Below are 23014 nucleotides of genomic sequence, written 5' to 3' on the forward strand. Positions count from 1 at the left end.
ATTTAATTGGATTTGCTCTTTTATTATGGTTAAAAAAAGCGAAAGATCTCTTTAATGGTCCTATTCCAAGTGCGTTAATGTTGAGACGAAGAAGGAGATAATATCTAAATATAAACAATGTCAGTATATCTGACCCCACTGCGGTGATGGACATGGCCAAACCAAAAACCCAAACTATCATTTAGAAAAAGAAAAAAAGGGCTGAAACCGAAATAATCAGTTTAAATTAACAGTAAAAAACGAGGCAAGTTCGCGATTAGTATTTTTTTTACATAAATCAGTTAAAACTAGGCATTAAACTTTTTATTTTATTTTTTTATAGGGCAAAGGTAACTCCATGCCCCAAAGTAACATTTCTGCGATTCTAAAAAACAATTCACCTTCCAAATTCCATAACATAAGGAGAATCGTTTACTTTTAATCACGGACAGGACAATATTTGACAGTAATGAATAAATAGAAGAATTAAGCTTGGATCTTCTGAAGAGCACCCTTGGCCATCCCGCCGAAAACAGCTGCACCATCCGCGTTAAGTTCTTTGTATCCAGTGACTTCAGACCTGCACTTGTTTAACCAGTTGCGAATATGTGGGCATTTTTCAATGTGATGAGAAGCGACAGCCTAAAGAAAAAAAAAATTGAGAAACAAAACTTTTGACACTTGCTTAGTCGTGGCTTGAACAGGGTTATAATTATCTTCAAATATGATATTATGTATAGGCAGGATGCGCCACAAGCTTCTATGAATTGGGGATTTTATAAATTCCTTTTTATACACACACTTCGTAGCTTTCCATTCATGCTTTTAAACACGTAGGAAAAACATATACAACGCTGCTTGTGACACCTGTATTACTGTCCCTGTGAACTTCATCTTTGTAAAACAAACCCGTTACTTCAAGCCTAGAAATATTTTTTTCTGTGCGTTGAATCCATGAAAAACCGTAGGGAATTTTTAACAATTATTTCCTTTAAAAAAACGAACATATTTCAATTTGAAGAAAAATAAAATTGTGACGAAATAAAATGAAAAATATATGTAATAAATTCTTATAGTCTTCCAAAGCATTAAGTGCATAGAACAGTGGTTCCTAACCGAATTTGGGCCATGCCCCACCTAGACATCTCTAAAATCCTGATGCCCCCTCTCCCCTTCGTGATATTTAAATTTTGTTATTCAAAATTTAGCGGTACGGACATCAAGATCAAAAAGTAACCCGGTTGAGTAATCAAATCAGTACCACCAAGCAACAAGAACTCCAATCCTTCTTCTCCGGATTTCTCCGTTCCTTCTATGGTCTTTAAAGGTCCTTAAAGGCCAAGGAATTGTTACTTAGATTTATCAATTATTCAATTTAAAAAATAGTTCTCAAAATCAAAGTTTCTTAAGAAAAAAGGCAATTAAAACAAAAATTAAGCAAAAATAAAGTCAAGTAGTAGCATAGGCTAAACTTAAACGAACAGAAATTGCTATCAATAAAGAAATGAAAACGAAAGTGAACAGAAATGGGAATGATTAATCGAGGAAAATCAAAAGAACAGATAAATAAATTATTTAAAACATGATTAGAATTGCTACTTTTAGAATACCCATTTTTTATTTTAGGGAAAAAACTCGGCAGATTGCAAATAAGAAATTGGTAATTTTTATAACCAATTGATGTTTTAATAGACGAAAGATTGTCGATTGAAATTTTCCCACGTATTAATTGATCTTTCCCCATTTACTTTACATTTGCACTTTATTCAAACCTCTGCAGATTCATTCAAAACCAGTTAAAGCATTAAAATTTCTACTTAGGGACATTTCTTTATCTTTAAGTGCGAATTAGAAGAAAAAACAGAGATGAAAAAAAAATTGTCTTTTTAAATGGTAAAACAAAATTAAAAGTAACAACTATATTGAACTTTTATATTTACCTATATTTTTTGGTACTATCCCATTATACGGGCCTCTCTAAAAAGTCAAGTGTAAAGCATTGCACATATTAAATACGTAACATAACCTAACGTAACCTAGGTACCTTCCCCCCCAAATCCCAAAAAACCACAGTTTAATATCGTATACGCAATGAAAACCTCGCTATCATTGCCTGCTCTATAATAGTTATGACGTCAAAAACGGGTTTTATCATTGCCTAGTCTATAGCGATTAACCCGAGAGGCCCGGATAATGGGATTGTACCTATTTTTCTCTAAACGTGATTAATATAGTTATCTGCATTTATTTTTTCTTCAAATTCATGAGAAATAAAAATATTTTGTACGTTTTGAAACGAAACACCGACATAGCTTTATTCTTTTCATCATTTGAATTGCGTCAAAACTTGGGTTATCCTGCAAACAAAGCATTGTAATTAAGTAAGGGGGATGTAGGGGGGGCTCCTTTTAGGTCCATCCCGATTTTCAAGAAATGCATCTTCCAGCCAGCACATTATGAAAGCGATACTCAGAGGATTCTTTTGTGTGTACCCACTTTTATCAAAGCATAGAGACAAATAAACGAGATACCTTTATCTTTCAGCTTGCAAAAGCTTGAAGACGGTGGAAGGGAGACTTATTCATGCGTCTCACCTTTTATGCACTTATTCTGTATCCAAAATTATTTTAGTACTGAAATTGCAGTAACATCAGGTTTTATTTTAATTAGATCGATAAATTCTCTGTGTATGAAATTTTGATACGTCTAAACAGCTGTCTTCGAATAGTTGTCAATAGCATGTTGGCCCTATTTCGGCCAAAATTGTTGTTTTATGGGATAAACGACCAAAAACCGGAACTCCGCTTTTGTGTGATCTCTTTAATCTTTTGAAATAGGTACTACAGCTTAAAAATTGCTGTTCATAAAAAACTAGGCTTGCTACTTTTCCCTGTAAACAAGATCCACCAACTGAAACGTCGATTCGACACCCTATTCACCCACACTGGCTCTGGAGGATCTTTATTCTTTTTCTTTATCATAAAGACGCATCCAATGACTATCCTTTAACTGAGAAAATACAAAATTTTGCATTCTTGTTGATAGGAGCTTGAATATTCCGCTATGCGGCTTTTGGAAATATCCAAATTCGTGGCGTAAATTTCATGAAGATTATCCCCGTTTTGGAAATGTTTTGTATATTCGGTTTCAGCATAAAAAGCTGGATCTTTTATTTTTTCTTTCTTTATTTTAAACAGGGCTTAACCCTATTCATGAAATTGGCTTACGGTTTTACGCTAAAGTTTCTAAATATCATAGATGCCTAATGTGCTTTCAATAAACCATGAGCTAAACTTTAATTTAATTAGTGATGGGAGCTCAGTTCAAAAGTCAGCTTACCTCGATTGTTTCAACTGTAGCCAGCAAAGTAAAATCAGCAATTGTAAGATGGTCACCAGCAGCATATTTATGCTGGGTTAAGTAACCTTCAAGAAGCTGCAGAGCGTTATCAAGATCCTTCTTTTTTTCTTCGTCAAGAGAAGTGGCACCTTTGAACATCACAGGATACTGTAAACATATCATATACAGATCACAAATAGATACAAGTCAAGTTATAAAATCGACATTTGCTAAAAGCGATCGACCCCTAAAATATCTCAGCTCTTATTTAATTGTCATAATTGGATCACTACTTTTTGAGACTTTTTCTGACCCTTTTATTTTTTATAAGGACAGTAATAATATGACCAGCAACATGATACATTCATGATAAATACATACATATTTTTTGTAACGACAGTAATAATATGACCAGCAACATGATACATTCTCATTAACACAAATATTACAGACAGGCCTTTAAGCTGAACTTTTCCTTTGGAGGCGGGGACAAACACTACTCTTCAGTTAATCCATTTGGTATTCCATTTACTTAAAATTAAATTCTATAACAGCCACTACGAAATTCTATAGTAGAAATACTATTAAAAAATTATTGCACAACTACTTAATATTTTAATTATCAACATTTTGGTTCTTAAGCAAGAAAAACATAAAGAAAACTTCCACAAATAGTTCTGTAATCAGCCGAAAACGAAACTATGTCATTTAAAGGAAATTAATCGTAAAACATTTTTAGAGAAAGATGTTTTCTTTGATGGTTGTATCTTGAGCAACGAGGAAAAGCCCTTGATGCCCCCTTTATTATCGCCACTAGCGGGGCACTGAAATATCATGATTAAGATTAAGAATTCATTTGAAAGCTGATTTCTATATCGTACCTTTTGTAAGTACCAAAATATAATATGAAAATAAAACACAATCTTCACAAATTGCACCTTCACACACAAGATGATATAACACACGTATATGTTGACAAGAGACGCTATCTTTTAAACATATCTTTCTAAAAGTTACTTTTTTAGGGGTACGATTTCATATTTGGGTGGCACCATTGCCTGATTCCCTGAAATATTGTTTCATTCCTTAAATTTTTGGCATTTTGCTTCCCAGAGTAATTGAGTGACTCCGTTATGTAACAGTCAAAAGTGAACAATAACTACATTTTCGGAAGCGCAGCCATTCTGAACAACGTGGTTAGTTCTTAACTAGGTTCCGGCTAGGAAAAAATGAAAGGCTTTCCATGTGTATTTCATTACTACAAAGCAGCTTGAACTTCAACACTCATTCTTTTGAGTAAAGTCCTATAGTTACTATACTGTAGTAACAATTAGTAAGCAATGTACCGTTATGTTTGACGATGTTATACATGGGCGCCCATAAGCTGAATTCCAGGGGGGGGGCAAACTTTGTCTAATTGGCACTTTTAATGCTATATAATAGAAATCTCACAACAAAAATATAAAAATAAGGCAACATCATTCCGCCAGGGGGGGCAGGAGCCCCCACTTGCCCCCCCATATGGGCGCCCATGATGTTATATATCTGCAAGTGGAGCACATAGTCCCAGGGTTAAGCGTCATAAATTCTGGGAATTATTTAACGTGTACAAGACGAATAGCACTGTAAATACTAAGTGAAGAGTATTCTATTTCTTTAATCCATAATAGCATCCATAAGAGGCATATGTGTTCATTTCTAGTCGTCTTACATCTACTAAAAAGGCGAAAATAAGGGAGACGAAGGTATGATTTCTTCTGTTCCTTTTAGGCAAGAATAAAGACAAGGTAAAATATGTTACCCGCATTCTGTGCATAAGCTTTCTAAGGTACATAAATCCTTTGGTCCTTTTAAAAGAATTAATTAAAAAACTTTTTCACAAAAATAGTTTTTCAAAGAAAAGTAAAGAACTCCATTAAACAAAAAATGAGCAAAAATAAAATCAAATAATCTACCAAGCGTGAAACTACCATAAATCAGCATCGATGAATAAATGAAACCCAAAACGAACAGAAATTAAAATAAATAACCGAGTCAAAGCCAAAACGAGCAGAAATTAATATAAGTTGGGCTCAAAACCCCTATGCCTTCCCAAGGCAAAAACAAAATTTACAGTCTACTGAAAAAATATAAATGTTTTCACTTTTATAACTTTAATAAATCAAATAATATTAACATTTTGATGACTAAATATCAGTATATGTATATTAAACTGACAATGCACATTCATTTGTATTTTTCTCAGTAAAGTGCAAATTATGTTCTGTAAAACCTTATATGCCCCAGGGCATAACTTAAAACCCTTGCCCTGAGGCTGGGGGGAGGGTGCCATCCTCAAAGACCTAATTTCCAGAACTTTCTGCAACTTTGAACAGAATGGCTATCTGAAAATTTTGATTGAATGTCTTTGGGGATATGGTGGGCGTGAGAGAAGGGTTAGTTACCCTCCAATCCCTTTCAACTATTAAAAAGGGCACTAGCCCTCCCAACTTCCAATTGAATGAGCCCCTTTTGAAGTTTCTACGACAAATTTATCTATAAAAACCTTATATGCCCCCAGGGCATAAATTACAGCCTTTGCCCTGGGAGCTCCGGGGGGTTCGTTATCCCTAAATACATAATTTCCAGAACTTTCAACTACGTTGAACAAAATGGCTATCTCTAAACTTTGATTGAATGTGTTTTGGGAAATGATGGGCGTGAGAGGGGGGGGTTAATTACTTTCCGCTCACTTTCGACTATTAAAAAGGGCAATTTCAATTTCCAATCAAATGAGCCCTTTTTTGAAGTTTCTGAGACAACGCTCTCTATAAAAACCTTATATGCTCCCAGGGCATAACTTACAACCCTTGCACTGAGGGCTCTGAGGGGGTTATCATCCTAAAAACGCAATTTCCAGAACTTTCGACTAAATTGAACAAAATGGATATCTCAAATTTTGATTAGATGTGTTTGGAGAAATGGTGCACTTGCCCTTTCAATTTCCAACTGAATGAGCCCTTTTTAAAGTTTCTTCAACATCGCTTTCTATAAAAACCTTAAATACCCGCAGGACATAACTTACGGTCCTTGTCCTGAGTGCTGTGGGGGTGGAGGTGTTGTCATCCTTAAATTCCTAATTTCCAAAACTTTCAACTACGTTGAATAGAATGGGTATAAAAAAATTTTTATTGGATGTGTTTGGGAAAAGGTGGACGAGAGAGGGGGGTTAGTTGCCCTCAAATCACTTTCGAGACTATTCAAAAGAGCACTAGCCCTTGGAATTTCCAATCGAATGAGCCCTTCTTCAAGTTTCTACGACAAAGATTGCAATAAAAACTTATATGCCCAAACTTATAACCCTTGCCCTGAAGACTGTGGGGGGGGGGGGGTTCTAATCAAATGTATAATTTCCTAAACTTTAAACTGCGTGGAAAAAAATGGCTGTCTCAAAATTTCGATTGGATGTTTTTGGGGAAATGGTGGCCGTGGAAGGGGTGTTAGTTGCCTTCCAATCACTTTCGACTATTAAAAAGGGCAATCGCCATTTCAAATTTCCAATCGACTGAGCCCTTTTTGAAGTTTCTACGACAACGCGTTCTATAGAAACCTTATATGCCCCAAGGGCATAACCTACAACTCATGCTTTGAGGGCTGTTTGGGGAAAAGGTGGGCGTGAGAGGGGGGTTAGTTGCCCTCCAATCACTTTTGACTATTAAAAGGGCACTAGCCCTTTGAATTTCCAGTCGAATGAGCCTTTCTTGAAGTTTCTACAACAACTCTCTCTGTAAAAACCTTATATGCCCTCAGGTCATAATTTACAAGCCTTGCCCTGAGGGCTGTGGGGGAGTGTCCTCCTCAAAAACATAATTTCTATCTGGAACGCTGAACAAAATGGCTATCTAAAAATTTTGATTGGATGTGTTTGGGGAAAAGGTGGGCGTGAGAGGGGGATTAACTGCCCTCAAATCACTTTTGAATATTTAAAAGGGCACTAGACCTTTGAATTTCCATTTGAATGAGCCCTTTTTCAAGTTTCTAGGACAAAGATGTCAATAAAAACTTATATGCTCCCAGGGTATAACTTATAACCCTTTCCCTGAAGACTGTGGGGGGAGTGCCTTGGTCAAAGCTATAATTTCCTGAACTTTAAACGGCGTGGAACAAAAAGGCTATCTCAAAATTTTGATTGGATGAGGCTGGGGAAATAGTTGGCGTGGAAGGGGTATTAGTTGCCTTCCAATCACTTTCGACCATTAAAAACGGCATTAGCCATTTCAATTTCCAATCGAATGAGCCCTTTTTGAAGTTTCTACGACAACGCGTTCTATAAAACCTTAAATGCCCCCAGGTCATAACTTACAACCCTTACCCTGAAGGCTTTGGGGGAGTGTCCTCCTCAAAAACATAATTTCTATCTGGGACGTTGAACAAAATGGCTATCTAAAAATTTTGATTGGATGTGTTTGGGGAAAAGGTGGGCGTGAGAGGGGGTTAGCTGCCCTCAAATCACTTTCGAATATTGAAAAGAGCACAAGACCTTTGAATTTCCAACTGAATGAGCACTTTTTTCAAGTTTCTAGGACAAAGATGTCAATAAAAACTTATATGCCCCCAGGGCATAACTTATAACTCTTTCCCTGAAGACTGTGGGGGGAGTGTCCTGGTCAAAGGTATAATTTCCTGAACTTTAAACTGCGTGGAACAAAAAGGCTATCTCAAAATTTTGATTGGATGAGTTTGGGAAAATGATTGGCGTGGAAGGGGTGTTAGTTGCCTTCCAATCACTTTTGACTATTAAAAAGGACATTAGCCATTTCAATGTCCAATCGAATGATCCCTTTTTGAAGTTTCTACGACAACGCGTTCTATAAAACCTTAAATGCCCCCAGGTCATAACTTACAACCCTTACCCTGAAGGCTTTGGGGGAGTGTCCTCCTCAAAAACATAATTTCTATCTGGGACGTTGAACAAAATGGCTATCTAAAAATTTTGATTGGATGTGTTTCGGGAAATGGTGGGCGTGGAAGGGGTGTTTGTTGCCTTCCAATCACTCTCGACTTAAAAAGGGCACAAGCCACTCCGATTTCCAATTGAATGAGCCCTTTTTGAAGTTACTACGACACCCTTCTTCGATATGAAGTGCCCTGGTCTAAAGGGAAAAAAAAAAATAAAAAATACATTGTGCCAACATCGTTCTTATATGCCCCCAGGGCATAACTTACAACCCTTGCCCTGAGGGTTGTGGGGGAGTGTCCTCCGCAAAAACAAATTTTTTATCTGGAAGTCAACTACGCTGAACAAAATGGCTATCTCAAAATTTTAATTGGATGTGTTTCGGGAAATGGTGTGCGTGGAAGGGGGGTTAGTTGCCTTCCAATCACTTTCGACTATTAAAAAGGACATTAGCCATTTCAATTTCCAATCGAATGAGTCCTTTTTGAAGTTTCTACGACAACACTTTCTATAAAAACCTTATATGCCCCCAGGGCACAACTTCCAACCCTTGTCCTGAAGGCTGTGGGGGAGTGTTCTCCTCAAAAACATAATTTCTATCTGAAAAGCAACTACGCTGAACAAATGCCCATCTTATAATTTTTATTGGATGTGTTTGCGGAAATTGTGGGCATGGAAGGGTTGTTAGTTGCCTTCCAATCACTTTCGACTAAAAAAGGGCACAAGCCACTCCGATTTCCAATTGAATGAGCCCTTTTAGAGACTATTAAAAAGGGCACTAGCTCTTTTAATTTCCAATCGATGAGTCCTTTTTGAAGGTTCTACTACAGCGCCTTATATAAAAATCTTATTTGCCCCCACGGGCATAACTTACAAACCTTGCCCTTCGGGCTCCGGGGGAGTGTTCTCCTCAAAAATCTAATTTATATCTGGGACGTTGAACAAAATGGCTATCTAAAAATTTTGATTGGATGTGTTTGGGGAAAAGGTGGGCGTGAGAGGGGGGTTAGCTGCCCTCAAATCACTTTCGAATATTGAAAAGGGCACTAGACCTTTGAATTTCCAATTGAATGAGCACTTTTTTCAAATTTCTGGGACAAATATTTCAATAAAAACTTATATGCCCCCAGGGCATAACTTATAACTCTTACCCTGAAGACTGTGGGGGGAGTGTCCTGGTCAAAGGTATAATTTCCTGAACTTTAAACTGCGTGGAACAAAAAGGCTATCTCAAAATTTTGATTGGATGAGTTTGGGGAAATGGTAGGCGTGGAAGGGGTGTTAGTTGCCTTCCAATCACTTTCGACTATTAAAAAGGGCACAAGCCACTCCAATTTCCAATTGAATGAGCCCTTTTTGAAATTTCTACGACAACTTCTTCGATACGAAGTGCCCTGGTCTAAAGGAAAAAAATTATAAATAATACATTGGGCCAACATCGTTCTTATATGCCCCCAGGGCATATACCTCCTCAAAAACATATTTTCTATCTGGAAATCAACTACGCTCAACAAAATGGTTATCTCAAAATTTTGATTGGCTGTGTTTGAGGGAATGATGGGCAGGGGGGGCTAGTTGCCCTCCAATCACTTTCGACTATTGAAAAGGGCACTAGCCGCTCCAATTTCCAATCGAATGAGCCATTTTCGAAGTTTCTACGACAACTTTCGATACGAAGTGCCCTGGTCTATGACCAAGAAATAAACAATGCATTGTGCCCACATCGTTCTTTACTTAGGCAGCGCTATTGCGCTGCCTATGATTGAGACAAGACTTAAGCAGCTTTATCCACTATTATCGAGTACTTTTTATTCCTTAACAAGGCCACCATCTCTTTAGTTTTTGGTATTTGAGCAGTGGCTGAGCATGTGGGTGAATTCTATTAAAACTTTCAGGTTAAAAAAATAATATTTCTGAAAATATTACAAATTTCACTGAAAAAGCAAAAACGAAGAAAAATTCGCAACAGAAAGGTTAAAGAGTCAGACTGCTTACATAGTATTCACCAAACTTCTGGTAGAGAGTGCCCATATCAAAGTAGAGCCTATTATCGACAATGGCGCGAGCCTTTGGGTCCTTAGGGTAGAGAGTGTCGTTCTTGGCGTATTGGTTGGCCAAGTATTGAAGAATGGCTCTAGACTCCCATAAATAAAATCCATTGTCATCAATAGTTGGGATGGTATGCTGAAAAAATAGGAAACTTATCATAATGCTAGGGATTATTTTAAACCTCCAATTGGCTATGAAGGAAAGACGGGGGAAAATAAAAATGTTATTTTATATGAAGGACAATCAGGGTTACTTGTCATCAATAGTAGGAATGGTATGCTTAAAAAATGGGAAACTTATCATAATACTAGGGATTTTTTCAATTTCCAATTGGCTATGAAGGAAAGACGGGGGAAAATAAAAATGCTATTTTATAGTAAGGACAATCAGGGTTACTTGTCATCAATAGTAGGGATGGTATGCTTAAAAAATGGGAAACTTATCATAATGCTAGGGATTTTTTTAATTTCCAATTGGCTATGAAGGAAAGACGGGGGAAAATAAAAATGTTATTTTATAGTAAGGACAATCAGGGTTACTTACCGATACTTAACGTCTATTTAATGTTTTGGTAGAAGGGTACCGCGTCACTTATTTGTTAGCTTCGTCACCAGGGATGTTTCTGCTTCTTTGCTGCCAGAGGCACTAATGTCTGGTTTGATTACATTCTATTAACGTTTCGTTTAAAGAACATTCATTTTTCTTGCATTTTCCGTTGACTGACAGGGACGTTCCTCTTAAGTCACAGTATAAAGATATAGCAGTAAGTTTACCGCAGATAATTTCTGGCTCGGTCCGGGTTTTTATATTGGGTGAGATAGGGAAAGATCATACTGCCTATAATTTATATACTGTGTCTTAAGTTGACAGAGCAACTGTGTTAAATTAAAGAATCGAGGTTTAACTGTATGAAGAATGAAACATCGCCCTAGTAATCAAAGAAAAAAAGGATGGAATCAGACATGTGGGCAAAGGGAGGATTCGGGTTCGTACCCCCCCCCCCCTTAATCATGAGATTCTTACGAATTGTTCTATAATGTATCGTATTTTTATATAATTTGTCATTTACGCCCTGCTTTCTAAGTTAACCCCTACCCCCGCCAAAAAAACGCACAAGTGCATGGATGGGTGCAGAAATGTCCTTCAAATATTTTTAGCTTCAGTATGGGACTGAATAGAGCCAATGAACACTATGTCCAGGAACGTATGCGGGATTTTTTTCGGGGGGGGGGGGAATAATATAAAAAAAACATTTTCTTGATAATTTGAATTAAGTGTCATAAAACTTGGGAGAGTTTTGGACTTGAACGGGTGGGCTCAGAGCCCCCTGCGTATGTGTGCCCCTCCCCTTGCTTAAGATTACACAGATAGGGCCCAGTTTAAAAAGAAAAACGGATGATATACTCTTCAAAATTGTAAAACAAGGGAGGGATAGGTCCAAAGTTGCCTATACCTGCGTAAGTGGGAGACAACATAAGAAATAAATAATTAACAATAAAATACCTGCGGATTCATTTTAAGGTATTCTGGTTTCATGTGTTCTCCTTTCATTAGATCGGTTAGCTTCAGGTTTAGATGAACATCCAGAGCTTTGGCCAACATCATTATTGAGCGGCATGGTGCACTCAAGGGCATGTAGTAAAGATCGATGCTTGGCATTATGTAATCTTGAAAATAAAAGTAACATTTTATTGAATTGAGCATACAATTTATTCATATGACATAGCTTTTTTCCAAAACTTACCACGTTTTGGAAAGAATATGCACGGATGTGGAATATCCATTACTACTATTACAACTAATACTAGGAACTGACTGAAGCACCAAGCAAACTGAGGCTAACAGAGCTGCTCACGCTCCTTCTCCATCCCAATATATTCGAAACTTCCCTCTTTACACCCGCCCAAGAAGTCTCAGTTTTCTTTAAATTCTTTCTTAAGTCCCCTTCGGACCCTAATTGGGGACGACCTGCTTTTGTTTGGTCCTAGATGATTGGCCAAATAGATGATTTTCCGCAATGTATCATCCTTCGTCCGCAGAACGTGTCCTAGTCATCTCAACACCTCTCTCTTTATAGCCTTAGAAAGCGAGATAGAACCAATTTCCTACAGTTTGCTGTTTGAAATACCGCCAGTTTATGACGGTCATGGTAATTTAAACTAGCAATCTTATTTCCGCAAGCTGGCAGAGAATTATTACTAACAATCGGTACTAAGAAAATTTTAAGAAAGCTTTCGAAGGATTTTAACTGTAAGATTCAAAATTCATGAGGTATAAAAATATAGCGGTCTATTTCATTATTTAAAAATAATTGCAAACGATTTATGCGTTTAATAATTTACTTTTGGAGCATCAAACGTTAAATCTGTTTTACATTCCAATGTTTGATTTTTAGTTTTGCGGCATAGCATTTATTCCCGGGACCTGTTATGAAACTTATGGTGTTAAAAACGTGTTGCTTACAATAGGGGGAAGGGAAAATGTCTTAAGTGTGCATTTCAGACCCCAGCCTTTAGTCTCGAACACCCACACATGTTCATGACCAGGGACTGAAAGGCAGCACCTGCCCCCAGTGCTTTGACTTCTCTTTTAAAAAATATCCGCCAAGGTCCATTGAAATCAGTGGATTTTCGCTAGACTCAAAGAAAATATTAGTAGAAAAAATCAGTGAACATTTTCTAGAGGTGGTCTTGGATATGCTCTGAGAACCAGATAAATTGTCGTTCTGATCGGCTTTAATAAACGGAATACGCCAGTTGGTTCTATTTACGGCAAACTCGCGACCCTGTTGAAATCGGGGCATTGACACAACAAAATCTATTAAACTGTCGAATTTCAGCATGAATAGGGAATTTTCAGAATTTCCAATTTTATTTTTATAAACTCTGGATGGAGAAGCAGGACAAATGAGTTTTTTTAGAGAATTTAGAATATTGAAAATTCTAAATTCTAGGACAAATTAGAAGATTTAGAATATTGCTCGTATTCCTTCTCATGTTTATGACCCGTACACGCAACCTATACAAGAACCGACGCTGCGTAAGAAAATGTAGCACTTAATTTACATTTTGATTTTGCTCTTGATCTTAATTTTAAAAAACTGTTTAATTTAATCATGGTTGCATCAGCAGCCCCAACCTAGTAAAGATCGAGCCACAGTCCATAGAAGCCGAAGTGAAAAGATTGTTTTTATAAAATAAATTGTTTAGTGACAATTATCTCCCATGTAGGACTATTTGAAAATAGTAATAACTAAAGGTCTACAATTCAATATAAGAGCCGCAACTGTTTTACCCAAATCCAAGTTAAAGCTGAAGCGAAGTTTTCTGGGATTCATTTGCAAAAATGATACCAGTTGCTAAATCATGAAATGCGGTTCTGACTTTGAAAAAAATCGGTCACTATAGAAACACTGACTGTCTACTTAAAGCTCAACAATTTACTAGATATTGCTCTTCGTTCTCGGTGCGAACAAAAAGCTCCTCCCACTTATTTGTGCACTTATTGGTTGAGCCGGCCAAATGGTTTTGTCAGTACTTGTTCCGTAGGTGATTATTCTTTGTCTACCCGTGAAAAGATCTAATGCTGATTATGTTTATAGGTTCTCTGGAACATTCGCACCTCGGTCCGAGTTTTTATAATGGGTGAGATAGGGAAAGATTATACTGCTAATTATATAAACTGTGATTTAAACGATTGTTTTGGGGTTTAAGGGAGGAAAAGGTACCTAGGTTAGGTTAGCTTAGATTGCGTATTTAACATATGCTATGCTTTACCCCCCCCCCCCCCTAATGTGCAAATATATAGCCCAAACTTGTTTATAAACTTTAAAGTATTCATCCTATTTTATTTTATTTCATTAGCATTAACCAAACTTGACTTTTTAGAAGTGTCCGTATAATGCACCAGTACCTTAATTTTTGATTGATTTTCTGGAATTCCGTAAGCATACACAGCAGCGCATCATTTCCGCCATTAAACAGATCTCTCATTAGAATTGCCAAGCAGTGGCGGATCTAGGGGAGGGGCAAGGGCGCGCGCCCCCTAACGTAGTCTAAAGTAGGGTAATTTAATGCGTTTGCGTTAAATAAACTTGCTTCTAACGCAAGTTTATCAGATCAACCTATTTCGCGCCCCCCCCTAAAAAAATCCACCCCTATTGCCAAGTCATTGCATCTAAAAGAAACTGTCCCAATCCATCCAAAATTCTGCATCGTGGGAATACGTGGGCAAATTCGTAATCTATTCGGAAAATAAATACCCCTTCAATTTGTTAAAATTCGTAGACAGCAAATCCAAATTCCGATATATTTGATTGATAAATTTAACTTGATAAATTTCACCAAAACTCTCATAACACTTCTATAGAAAAATAAAGTACTCGATGCACTTGTACCAGCACCCCAATGTTGAACCTTTTGGTCTTATATTTTAATCATTAAATCTCTATAAAAAAAATATCCTCACTTTCCTTGGGGCCATTAATCCATATTTAGGAGAAACAACTAAATTCAAGAAACTCCACCATTGTGAACTGTGGTTACGGTACTCTTGCATTATACGGGCCTCTCGGGTTAACTACTATAGAGTAGGCAATGATAAAACTCGTTTTTAACATGTTTACCGCTATAGACTAGGCAATGATAGCATGGGGTAAATTTTTACAAAATCATATTATTGACTTATGAATAAAGTAAACATTCCACTCGTGCCCTTTTTTATGCTCTTTCCAAATATAATAATAATTTTTGTCGGAAATGAATTTTACCCCCACCCCTTATATATACCACTTCAGGGTATATATTTGCACATTAGGGGGGTGGGGGTGAATTTTATTTCTGATGTAAATGGGAGGTAAAATTTACCCCCCCCCTAATGTGCAAATATATACCCTGAATTGGTATATATAGGGTGGGGGTAAAGGTCATTTCCGACAAAAATGATTATTATATTTGGAAAGAGCATAAAAAAGGCATCAAGTTGTATGTTCACTTTATTCGTAAGTCAATAATATGATTTGGTAAAAATTTATCTAGCGGGGTTTTCATTGCGTATACGATATTCAAACTGTGGTTTTTTGGGGTTTAGGGAGGGGGAGGTACCGAGGTTAGTTTACATATTTATTCTATCCAATGCTTTATCCCCCCTCCCCCTAGTGGGCAAATATATAGCCCAAATTTGTTTTTAAACTGTTATATATTCATCCTATTTTATTTTATTTCATTAGCATTAAACAAACTTGAATTTTTAGAATGGCCCGCATAATGCAAGAGTACCGAGGTTACTAAGTAGAAACGCACGGATGTATTCATTTATCTAACTTCTTCAAACCACGACCAGAAAAAAATTATTGTAAAAATTTTAATAACTGATTTTTAGCCAACTAATTTCAGACTTTACTTAAAAGGTATAATTCAGGTGCTAATTACCATACATTTAGCTCTAACCATTCGGCTATGAATATCCAGGCATCTAAAAAAAGAAATTAATTTAAAGGAAACTATCAATACTTTTTGGGGCAATCATCTGATTTGCAAAGCAAACCCCTTGTCCAATTAATTTCAAAGGTCATATCCGGTGAGAACATGCTACATTTTGACGGAGAGAGCATTGTTAAATTGCTTAAACTGTGTATGCAAGTCGAATTTAAAAGGATTGGCCGAACAAACTCCACGTAATTTGCCGACCAAGACCAAAAGTGAAAAATAAATTAAAGAATATAAAAAATTATGTATCTAGCAGGGCCATATGTACGATTTTCCGGGGATTTTTTACAAAAAAAAATCGCGGTGGGGGGGGGTAAAAATCTTTTAAAAACGCATCAAAAAGTTATTTATACTCATTTTTGTTACGTTTTTACGAGTCGGAAAAACAATTTTTTTATAAGCCCCCCCCTGGATACGTTGTTGCTTTCTAGTCTAGGCATTTGTTCGATCAGTCGAACGTGTCTAATCATCTGCCTTGTTCATTTAGAATTTGGGGCTTATTTATACGGAGTTAAATCGTGAGGACCATTCTCAGCGACATTTAAGTAGCACCCTATTTATAATGAAATTTATCTGATTGACATTGGCTGGTTTTGACTAGTTAAGATATTATCATTTTGATATATAATTGTTAGTTTTTTTGGTATTTGTGCATTATATGGTAAACACCGCTATAGACTGTACAAGGAAACTAGACAGGAAACCCGCCAAACGGATTATTTGCAAACGACAAATGGAATGCAAAGCGCGATTTGTTATTGCGTTTACAATATTTAAACTGTTGATTTTGGGGTTTAGGGGGGGTACCTAGGTGAGGTTACGTATTTAATATATGCTATGCTTTACCCCCTCCCCCCTAATGTGCAAATATATAGCCCAAATTTCTTTCTAAACTATTTTATATTCATCCTATTTTATTTTTTTATTAGCATTAATCAAACTTGACTTCTTTCGTGTGTACCATTTAATGCGCAAGCACCGTTTTTTCAATGCAGCTAAAAATAGACAAGAAAGCTCTTTGGTTGGCTGATCTTAGTTAAATTAAAAAAAAAAAACGTTCAAATAAATTGAACATCGTTGATGTCACAAGGTAATCCAGGATACCAACCAGACCTTTCTATGAATGGCTCCGGCGTTAGTCAGGTCTTACTGTGAACTAACCTAGCTAATCAGACAAGTACGCTGAATTTTGTTTTGTCAGGGGCACGATTTTGAAAAAGCATCCAAATAGCAAATTATGTGTTCAAGTAAATCTATTGGGATTTCCGATTATTTTACAAGAAATTATCGGGAAAATCTCAAGCCTCTTCCCCAATAGTGAAATATCAAGATCTATAATTCTAAATTAGCCAGCAAACTTCAATCATCCCAGCCTTTCGATATTTCCTCTAGGCTAGATAATCCCCTAGACAAGACCGTATTCATGGAAGAGATTAAGGGGGTCCTGCTTGTCTGATTCTTAAAAACGTAATAAGATGAGCAAAAACATATTTTTGATGTTTTTTTTGTCAGATCCCCTCCGAAAAAATGCCACTTCCCTGAACAAAACCCTGGATACGGCCCTGCCCCTAAGTTTAGCTTTGATACATGTTGCTTCAGTATAAAAATGTTAGTTTCTAAATGTTTTTCATTCAATATTACTCAAAAAAAATTGAAAAGCTAATACCTTCAAATAACTGACAAGATCACTGTTTGAGCAGCAACTATAGTACTAAGCAAAGACTAGCGACAAATATGAACGATGAAATTACGAAGTTTCGTAATGCAATAGAGTTAAAGCCACATTATTTTGTAAGCGCATGACCACATTCCTTTCCATGGTTTATCAGTCGGGTATATCCTTGTTTTTGGACAGTACAGACTTGTCTAGACCAATCGATCGTCTTACGCAATATTTTTTTTTGCTTGCAATAATAACAAAAATCTATAGGAAACTTACTATCTTCTGAATACTGACAAGATCACAATCTGAATAGCAGCTAGCTAGACAGAGACTGAATGAGGATTGGAAGAAATGTATCTGACAAGCATATTCTTTCGTAAGGCAGGAAAGAGTTACAAAAGCAAATTACTTTTACAGTGATGACCTTGATTGCATTCCTTTCCTGGATTTATTAAATTTTGCTACCCGGTCATTAAGAGGTCGTATCTTCAGATTTTGGACAAGAAAGTTTAGGCGTAATCTACCAAAAATATAAATCCTAGGAAAACGGGCAACGTTGAACAAAAGTCAGCAGAGTATGCTTGTGTTTTTTCAAGAAGAGGGGGCAAGTTCGGCAAAAGAGTATATTAAATGGAAAATATTAAGCGCGGGCTTAGAGTCCCTTCTCTCCCTCTACTGGCACGTATGTTGGAGTTTATTTGGAGGGGCCCAACGGTTCAGAGGAGCAGGGGTAAGGAATTGAAAGTTAAATGGAAAATCTAAGACGCTTTAGGATCAAGTGTACACATCTTGAAATTTCAGTTTGGACATGGACCTAAATGTCTCCCTGTGCCTACGAGCCTGCTCCTGAGTATGAAATCAAGTCATATAGCGCAACTAAGTTCCACGGCAATATGCGTATTCTACAAATATATGATTTACCCTACTTTAGGCACGTTAGCAGAAATGTAGCCTACTAATGCCCAGTGGAAAATACCTTGTCCTAGAGGTTGGTGACAATTTAATACGCGGAAAAGACTTAGGGACCGAAAATGTTTAACTATTTATCATTGGCTGTTTTAATGCCCAAAGTTAGAAAAGTGGACGAAAGCTGTTTAGCGTTCTATATCTAGGTTCAAGCAGAGAGACAGCCAGATCTTCAAAACACAAAAAAATGTCTCAAAGAACCTTTTGTAAAATTTAGTCGGTACTGTTCTATAAGCTGGAAGACACGCGACATATCGTATAGCGAACATGATAAAAGAAACTAGTCAAGCAGGTTATTTCAACCGAGAATTCCAATGTCGAGCATTGCAAACAATGGTTTCTCACTCCGTTTACAATATTTAAACTTTAGTTTTTTGGGGTTTAGGAGGAAAAAAGGTACCTAGGTTAGATTATGTATTTAATATATGCTATGCTTTACCCCACCCCCTGATATGCAAATATATAGCCGAAAATTGTTTCTAAACTATTATATTTTTATCCTATTTCGTTTTATTTCATTAGCATTAACCAAACTTCACTTCTCGCGTATCTTCCAGCTAATAGAACAGTACCATTTAGTCCTAAGTGTTATAGACGCAACTTGAGTCAGAACAAGTGAAGTCATTTTTGTTTCTTGTTGACGAATGCTTCCCTGAAAGTACGAAACTGATCTCGGCACTTATAAGCAAAGCGGTTTTCAACACGATTTCATTCGTCATTGATTTTCGAAAGGATGTCGCTAATAACAAAAATAGAGCATGCGATTCTTCAGCGGAGACACCCAGCGAATTCTGTGCTGACATTGTCATGTCTTTTATTCAAGTGCTCGCAGCGAATACACTGCAACAGCTTTAGGAAACAAAAACTGCTTGACTTCAATTGGCTCCATTCAAAACAATCTATGGTGCTTGCTTAACGACTACAATGCTTGGGAAATCTTCTCAGATTTTCTTGACTGTTTATATGGGCAGAGAATCTTATCTCCCAAATGGAGCAGATGTGGACCAAGAGCCATTTCAGTGAAGATTACTCAAAAATAAGGGAGCACGTATGATCAAACTTTTAAGTTTGACGTTTCACATATTCCAGGGTCTGCATTTTAACCTACATCCGCATGGGGCAATCCAAAATTTTTTTTTATCAACCTAACTACTACCCTGACAACTCGCAGCTCGTGCAACTCTTCACTAAAACACAGGGTAGTAATTTGCTAAGGGGGCAGCTGCCGCTCCCAGACCTCGGTTTTCCCCTGCCTTAGACCCCAGTTTGCCCCCTCCCTCAGCTGAAATTCACTTTCTTCAAGAATCTTGTCAAAACTGAGTTAAGCCTGCATAATTCAAGCATCCACAGAAATGGGTCAGTTTTCTTTTGCATATCTGGTACTTATTTATTAACCGATAAACACGCGAGAAGAGAAGTTTCGTTACTGCTAATGAAATAAACAAAATAGGATAAAAATATAAGGGTTTAGAAACAAATTTGGGCTATATATTTGCACATGGGGGGGGGGTAGACACAGCATATATTAAATATGTAACCTAACCTAGGTACCCTCTTTTGCCCCTTTAACCCCAAAAAACTGAAGTTTAAATATAGTTCACAGAGTGAGAAACCCTTTGTTTTAAAGCGATTAGGCTTTCCCGGTAAAATGCCTATCTGATCTTCAATGTAATTGTCGCGTCTTCATCGGTTACTAAATAAGTACCGTATATATTTACCTTTATGGTACTATATAGCTCGTTTTTAAGTTTTCACTGTAATTTTGACTTGATTTGGGAAAATTGGCCCCAACTTCCCCCCCCCCCCGGATTTTGACGAAATTCATCGGATGTGCATAAAACCTACTAATAAGATTTGGAAGTAATTGAGCATTCGGAAGTTTGATGGGTTTTATGTTGTATTATTGCACTGTCATTGGAAGTTCATGTACTAATAACATTCGGAAGTATAACTTTTGGGAGTGGTCTAAAAATGACTCACGAATTTATGTGATAAATAATCAAAAAGGCGATGAAGAAGTCGGTAAGTTGAGAAAACGAGTAGAAAGAAATAAGTTAAAACAGGTGGAATTGATTAACAGTTACTATGAACGGAAATCCAACAATTTTAGAACCCCTTAGTAACTGCTGAGATATTTCGGCAAGTTGAAGAATTAAAATTCATGGTATAAATGTATTGTTTTATTTAACTTAATTTAACTTAACTAAATTTAACTTAACAGTGCAAAAGCAGGCCAAGTTCAATTTGACATTTGGGAAATTGTAAAAAAAAAGTTAGGCAAGTGCTAAGTTTTTTTTGACAAAAAAAGTCTTAAGCCGCTTGAAAATGTTTTGAAGTCGAAAGAAAGTTTCACTTTCTTTCTATATTATATTAATAATATAAAGTTAGAATTTGGTTGTTTACAGGTTATTTTTGGAATAAGAAAGAAATTTTACAATTAACAAAGCCGGGTGGACTGGATCACTAGTTGCTATGAAAGTAAACGAAACAATTCTGAAACCCTTTTGTAGCTGCTAAAATATTTCAGTCATTTCACGAATATCACGATGTAGAACGCAAAAAAAGAGTTGTACTTTTTCAAAATTTAACGCACATTTTTCCAAATTCTTTAAAACCCTTTAAATAAAGATTTAGGAAAGTTATGAGTTAGTGGCTAACTTTTGTATATATTCCAGGGCTAAATCTGGCCCAATTACGGGGGAGGGGTGGGACGCAACTGTGACGGCAGTGATCAGTATATTTAGAAAGAACGTTGAATTGGGCAATGAGATGGTATATCTCTGTTTTTCCTGTCTGATTTCAGTCCTGCAAGTAGCCTTACCCTTAACCCAAACTGGTCTATATAAGAGGGTATGTGGGGGGTACTCAGGTACTAGTGGGACAGAAGTGTGGCTGGATCTCAGTTTTCAAGGGGGTGAGTGCTATGTTTGGAATGGGAGTTCACTGGTGAATCGAGTCGTAATAATGTTTTGTAATTAGTATAGCTATCCTTGAAGGGGAATACTAAGCACTTAAAAGATAGAAATTAAGGACATCCTATTGTTTGAAAATAGAACTTACCAAATTTTTTAATTGGAATGTGTCTCTAACAAGTGCCAGGAACAACTGAAAATAAAAATGCTGTTATCTCAGGATTAAAGTACTGTTTCCTAGTCAACAAGAAAAGATAACAAATGGTTTCTCTGTCTCAACCGCAAAAGAAAAAGTATAGGCTAATTATTTCTGCTCATTCACCGGGTAGATAAACCAGTTGAATGAAAATGCTGACCAGCGATGATGAAGCATTTTCTTCTGAGTATAAATCAAGTTTTTAAATTGTTAATCAGGCACTTGCAACCAATCCACGGTTGCCACCCTTAGTGATTTATCACTATATCAAGTGACTTTTTTATGTTGTCTAGTGATTTTCTTTTTGCAAGTGATTTTCTTTCTTCAGATTCAATCGAATAAAACATACAAGAAGCTAATTAATAAAAAAAAACGCAAAATAGTGATTCACTATAGTTCCTAGAATGTTCCAGATTAGCATTAATGCAAATATACTGCCTTTGAAACTTCCAATTTCCCACCATATGTCCATATCACACATAGACCTCAGAGCGTTATCATCAAAGTAACAGACGAACCTACTTAATCGCAAAACTGCAAAAATGTTCTATGGTTCCAATTTCACAACATTTGCTCAGGTTGAATTTTGTCTTCATATTTATGTTTTTTATGATAATGGTTTTGGAAGACAATTGTAACTCTTTAGTTCTTTTCAGAATATCTGCTTTGTTCTTAGAATCTTGTAACTTAAACAAAAATGCTACATTTTCTCAATTTATAGAAGAATTTTGATTTATCAACATAACAAGCAGTTTTTTTGTTACTGATTTTTTTTAATGAAAATTTTATTGCGCCTTCCGTGGATATTTGTGCCAGAGCCACTCTTAAGGTACCAAAGAGCCACATGCGGCTCAGGAGTCGCACTTTGCCGACCACTGGGTTGGGTTATGTTAGGTTAGGTTGTCTTAGGCTGGGTATATAATATAATGCATTCTGCGAGACCTGCTTTCCATAATTCTTTGTCGTAATTTTCATTATTTTGTTTCTACGGTATTATATTATCATAATGTTCTGGTATTTTTCATTAGGATTAACCTAACTTCACGTCTTAGGTGTGTTTTGTTTAACAGACAAGTATCAAAATTATTTATAGTTTAACAGGGCTAAAACATGCTTGAACTCTTCATAGAGCCCTGATAAGCTTGCCTTCGCTTGTTGAGCCTGCTTTGAAAGTAACTATCAAAAGCATCTTTATCAAAAAAAATTGTTTTTAACTGAGAGTAAGGAGCAACATTAAAACTTAAAACGAACAGAAATTATTATGTATATGAAGGGATTTGCCTCCTCCTCAACACCTCACTCTTTATGCTAAATTTTTTTAGTACTTTCGAAAAAGCTTCTTATTGTTCCAATTAAACGACCCTTGTGTTTTAGGAGTCGTTCTTAAAGAATTGGGACAAAATCCAAACTTTAGCGTGAAGAGTGAGGCGTTGAGCAGGAGGGTAGCCCCCTTCATATACGTAATAATCCCTGTTCGTTTTAAGTTTA

General features: G+C 36.5%; 1 protein-coding gene across 3 annotated transcripts; it reads right to left on the reverse strand.

Annotated features, from left to right (window-relative positions):
• Positions 1–398: 398 nt before the first annotated feature.
• On the reverse strand, positions 399–21628 carry LOC148940805 (glutathione S-transferase 1-like). Of its 3 annotated transcripts, none has more exons than XM_089105405.1 (5): positions 21479–21628; positions 11807–11970; positions 10250–10438; positions 3319–3486; positions 399–621 (listed from the first exon to the last, which is right to left on the reverse strand). In XM_089105405.1, exons 2-5 carry the CDS (start codon positions 11960–11962, stop codon positions 466–468), a joined length of 669 nt encoding a protein of 222 aa, XP_088961531.1. In that variant the 5' UTR covers positions 11963–11970; positions 21479–21628; the 3' UTR covers positions 399–465. The 3 variants fall into 3 exon arrangements, with proteins under 3 accessions (XP_088961531.1, XP_088961532.1, XP_088961533.1); XM_089105406.1 differs by lacking the exon at positions 21479–21628 and adding an exon at positions 17729–17848; XM_089105407.1 differs by lacking the exon at positions 21479–21628 and adding an exon at positions 17456–17573.
• Positions 21629–23014: the final 1386 nt, after the last annotated feature.

Source organism: Artemia sp. Qi Xiang Cuo, chromosome 19 (genome assembly GCF_049724085.1).
Source record: "Artemia sp. Qi Xiang Cuo chromosome 19, ASM4972408v1, whole genome shotgun sequence".
Lineage (NCBI taxonomy): Eukaryota > Metazoa > Arthropoda > Branchiopoda > Anostraca > Artemiidae > Artemia > Artemia sp. Qi Xiang Cuo.

What these genes read in the sequence shown, in the direction of transcription:
- LOC148940805 (XM_089105405.1), bottom strand. Translation starts at nt 11,962, where the DNA reads ATGCCAAGCATCGATCTTTACTACATGCCCTTGAGTGCACCATGCCGC. An exon ending in ACCTTAAAATGAATCCGCAG is followed by an intron (nt 10,439 to 11,806) that starts GTATTTTATTGT and finishes CTATTTTTTCAG; the next exon opens with CATACCATCCCAACTATTGA. An exon ending in AGAAGTTTGGTGAATACTAT is followed by an intron (nt 3,487 to 10,249) that starts GTAAGCAGTCTG and finishes ATATGTTTACAG; the next exon opens with TATCCTGTGATGTTCAAAGG.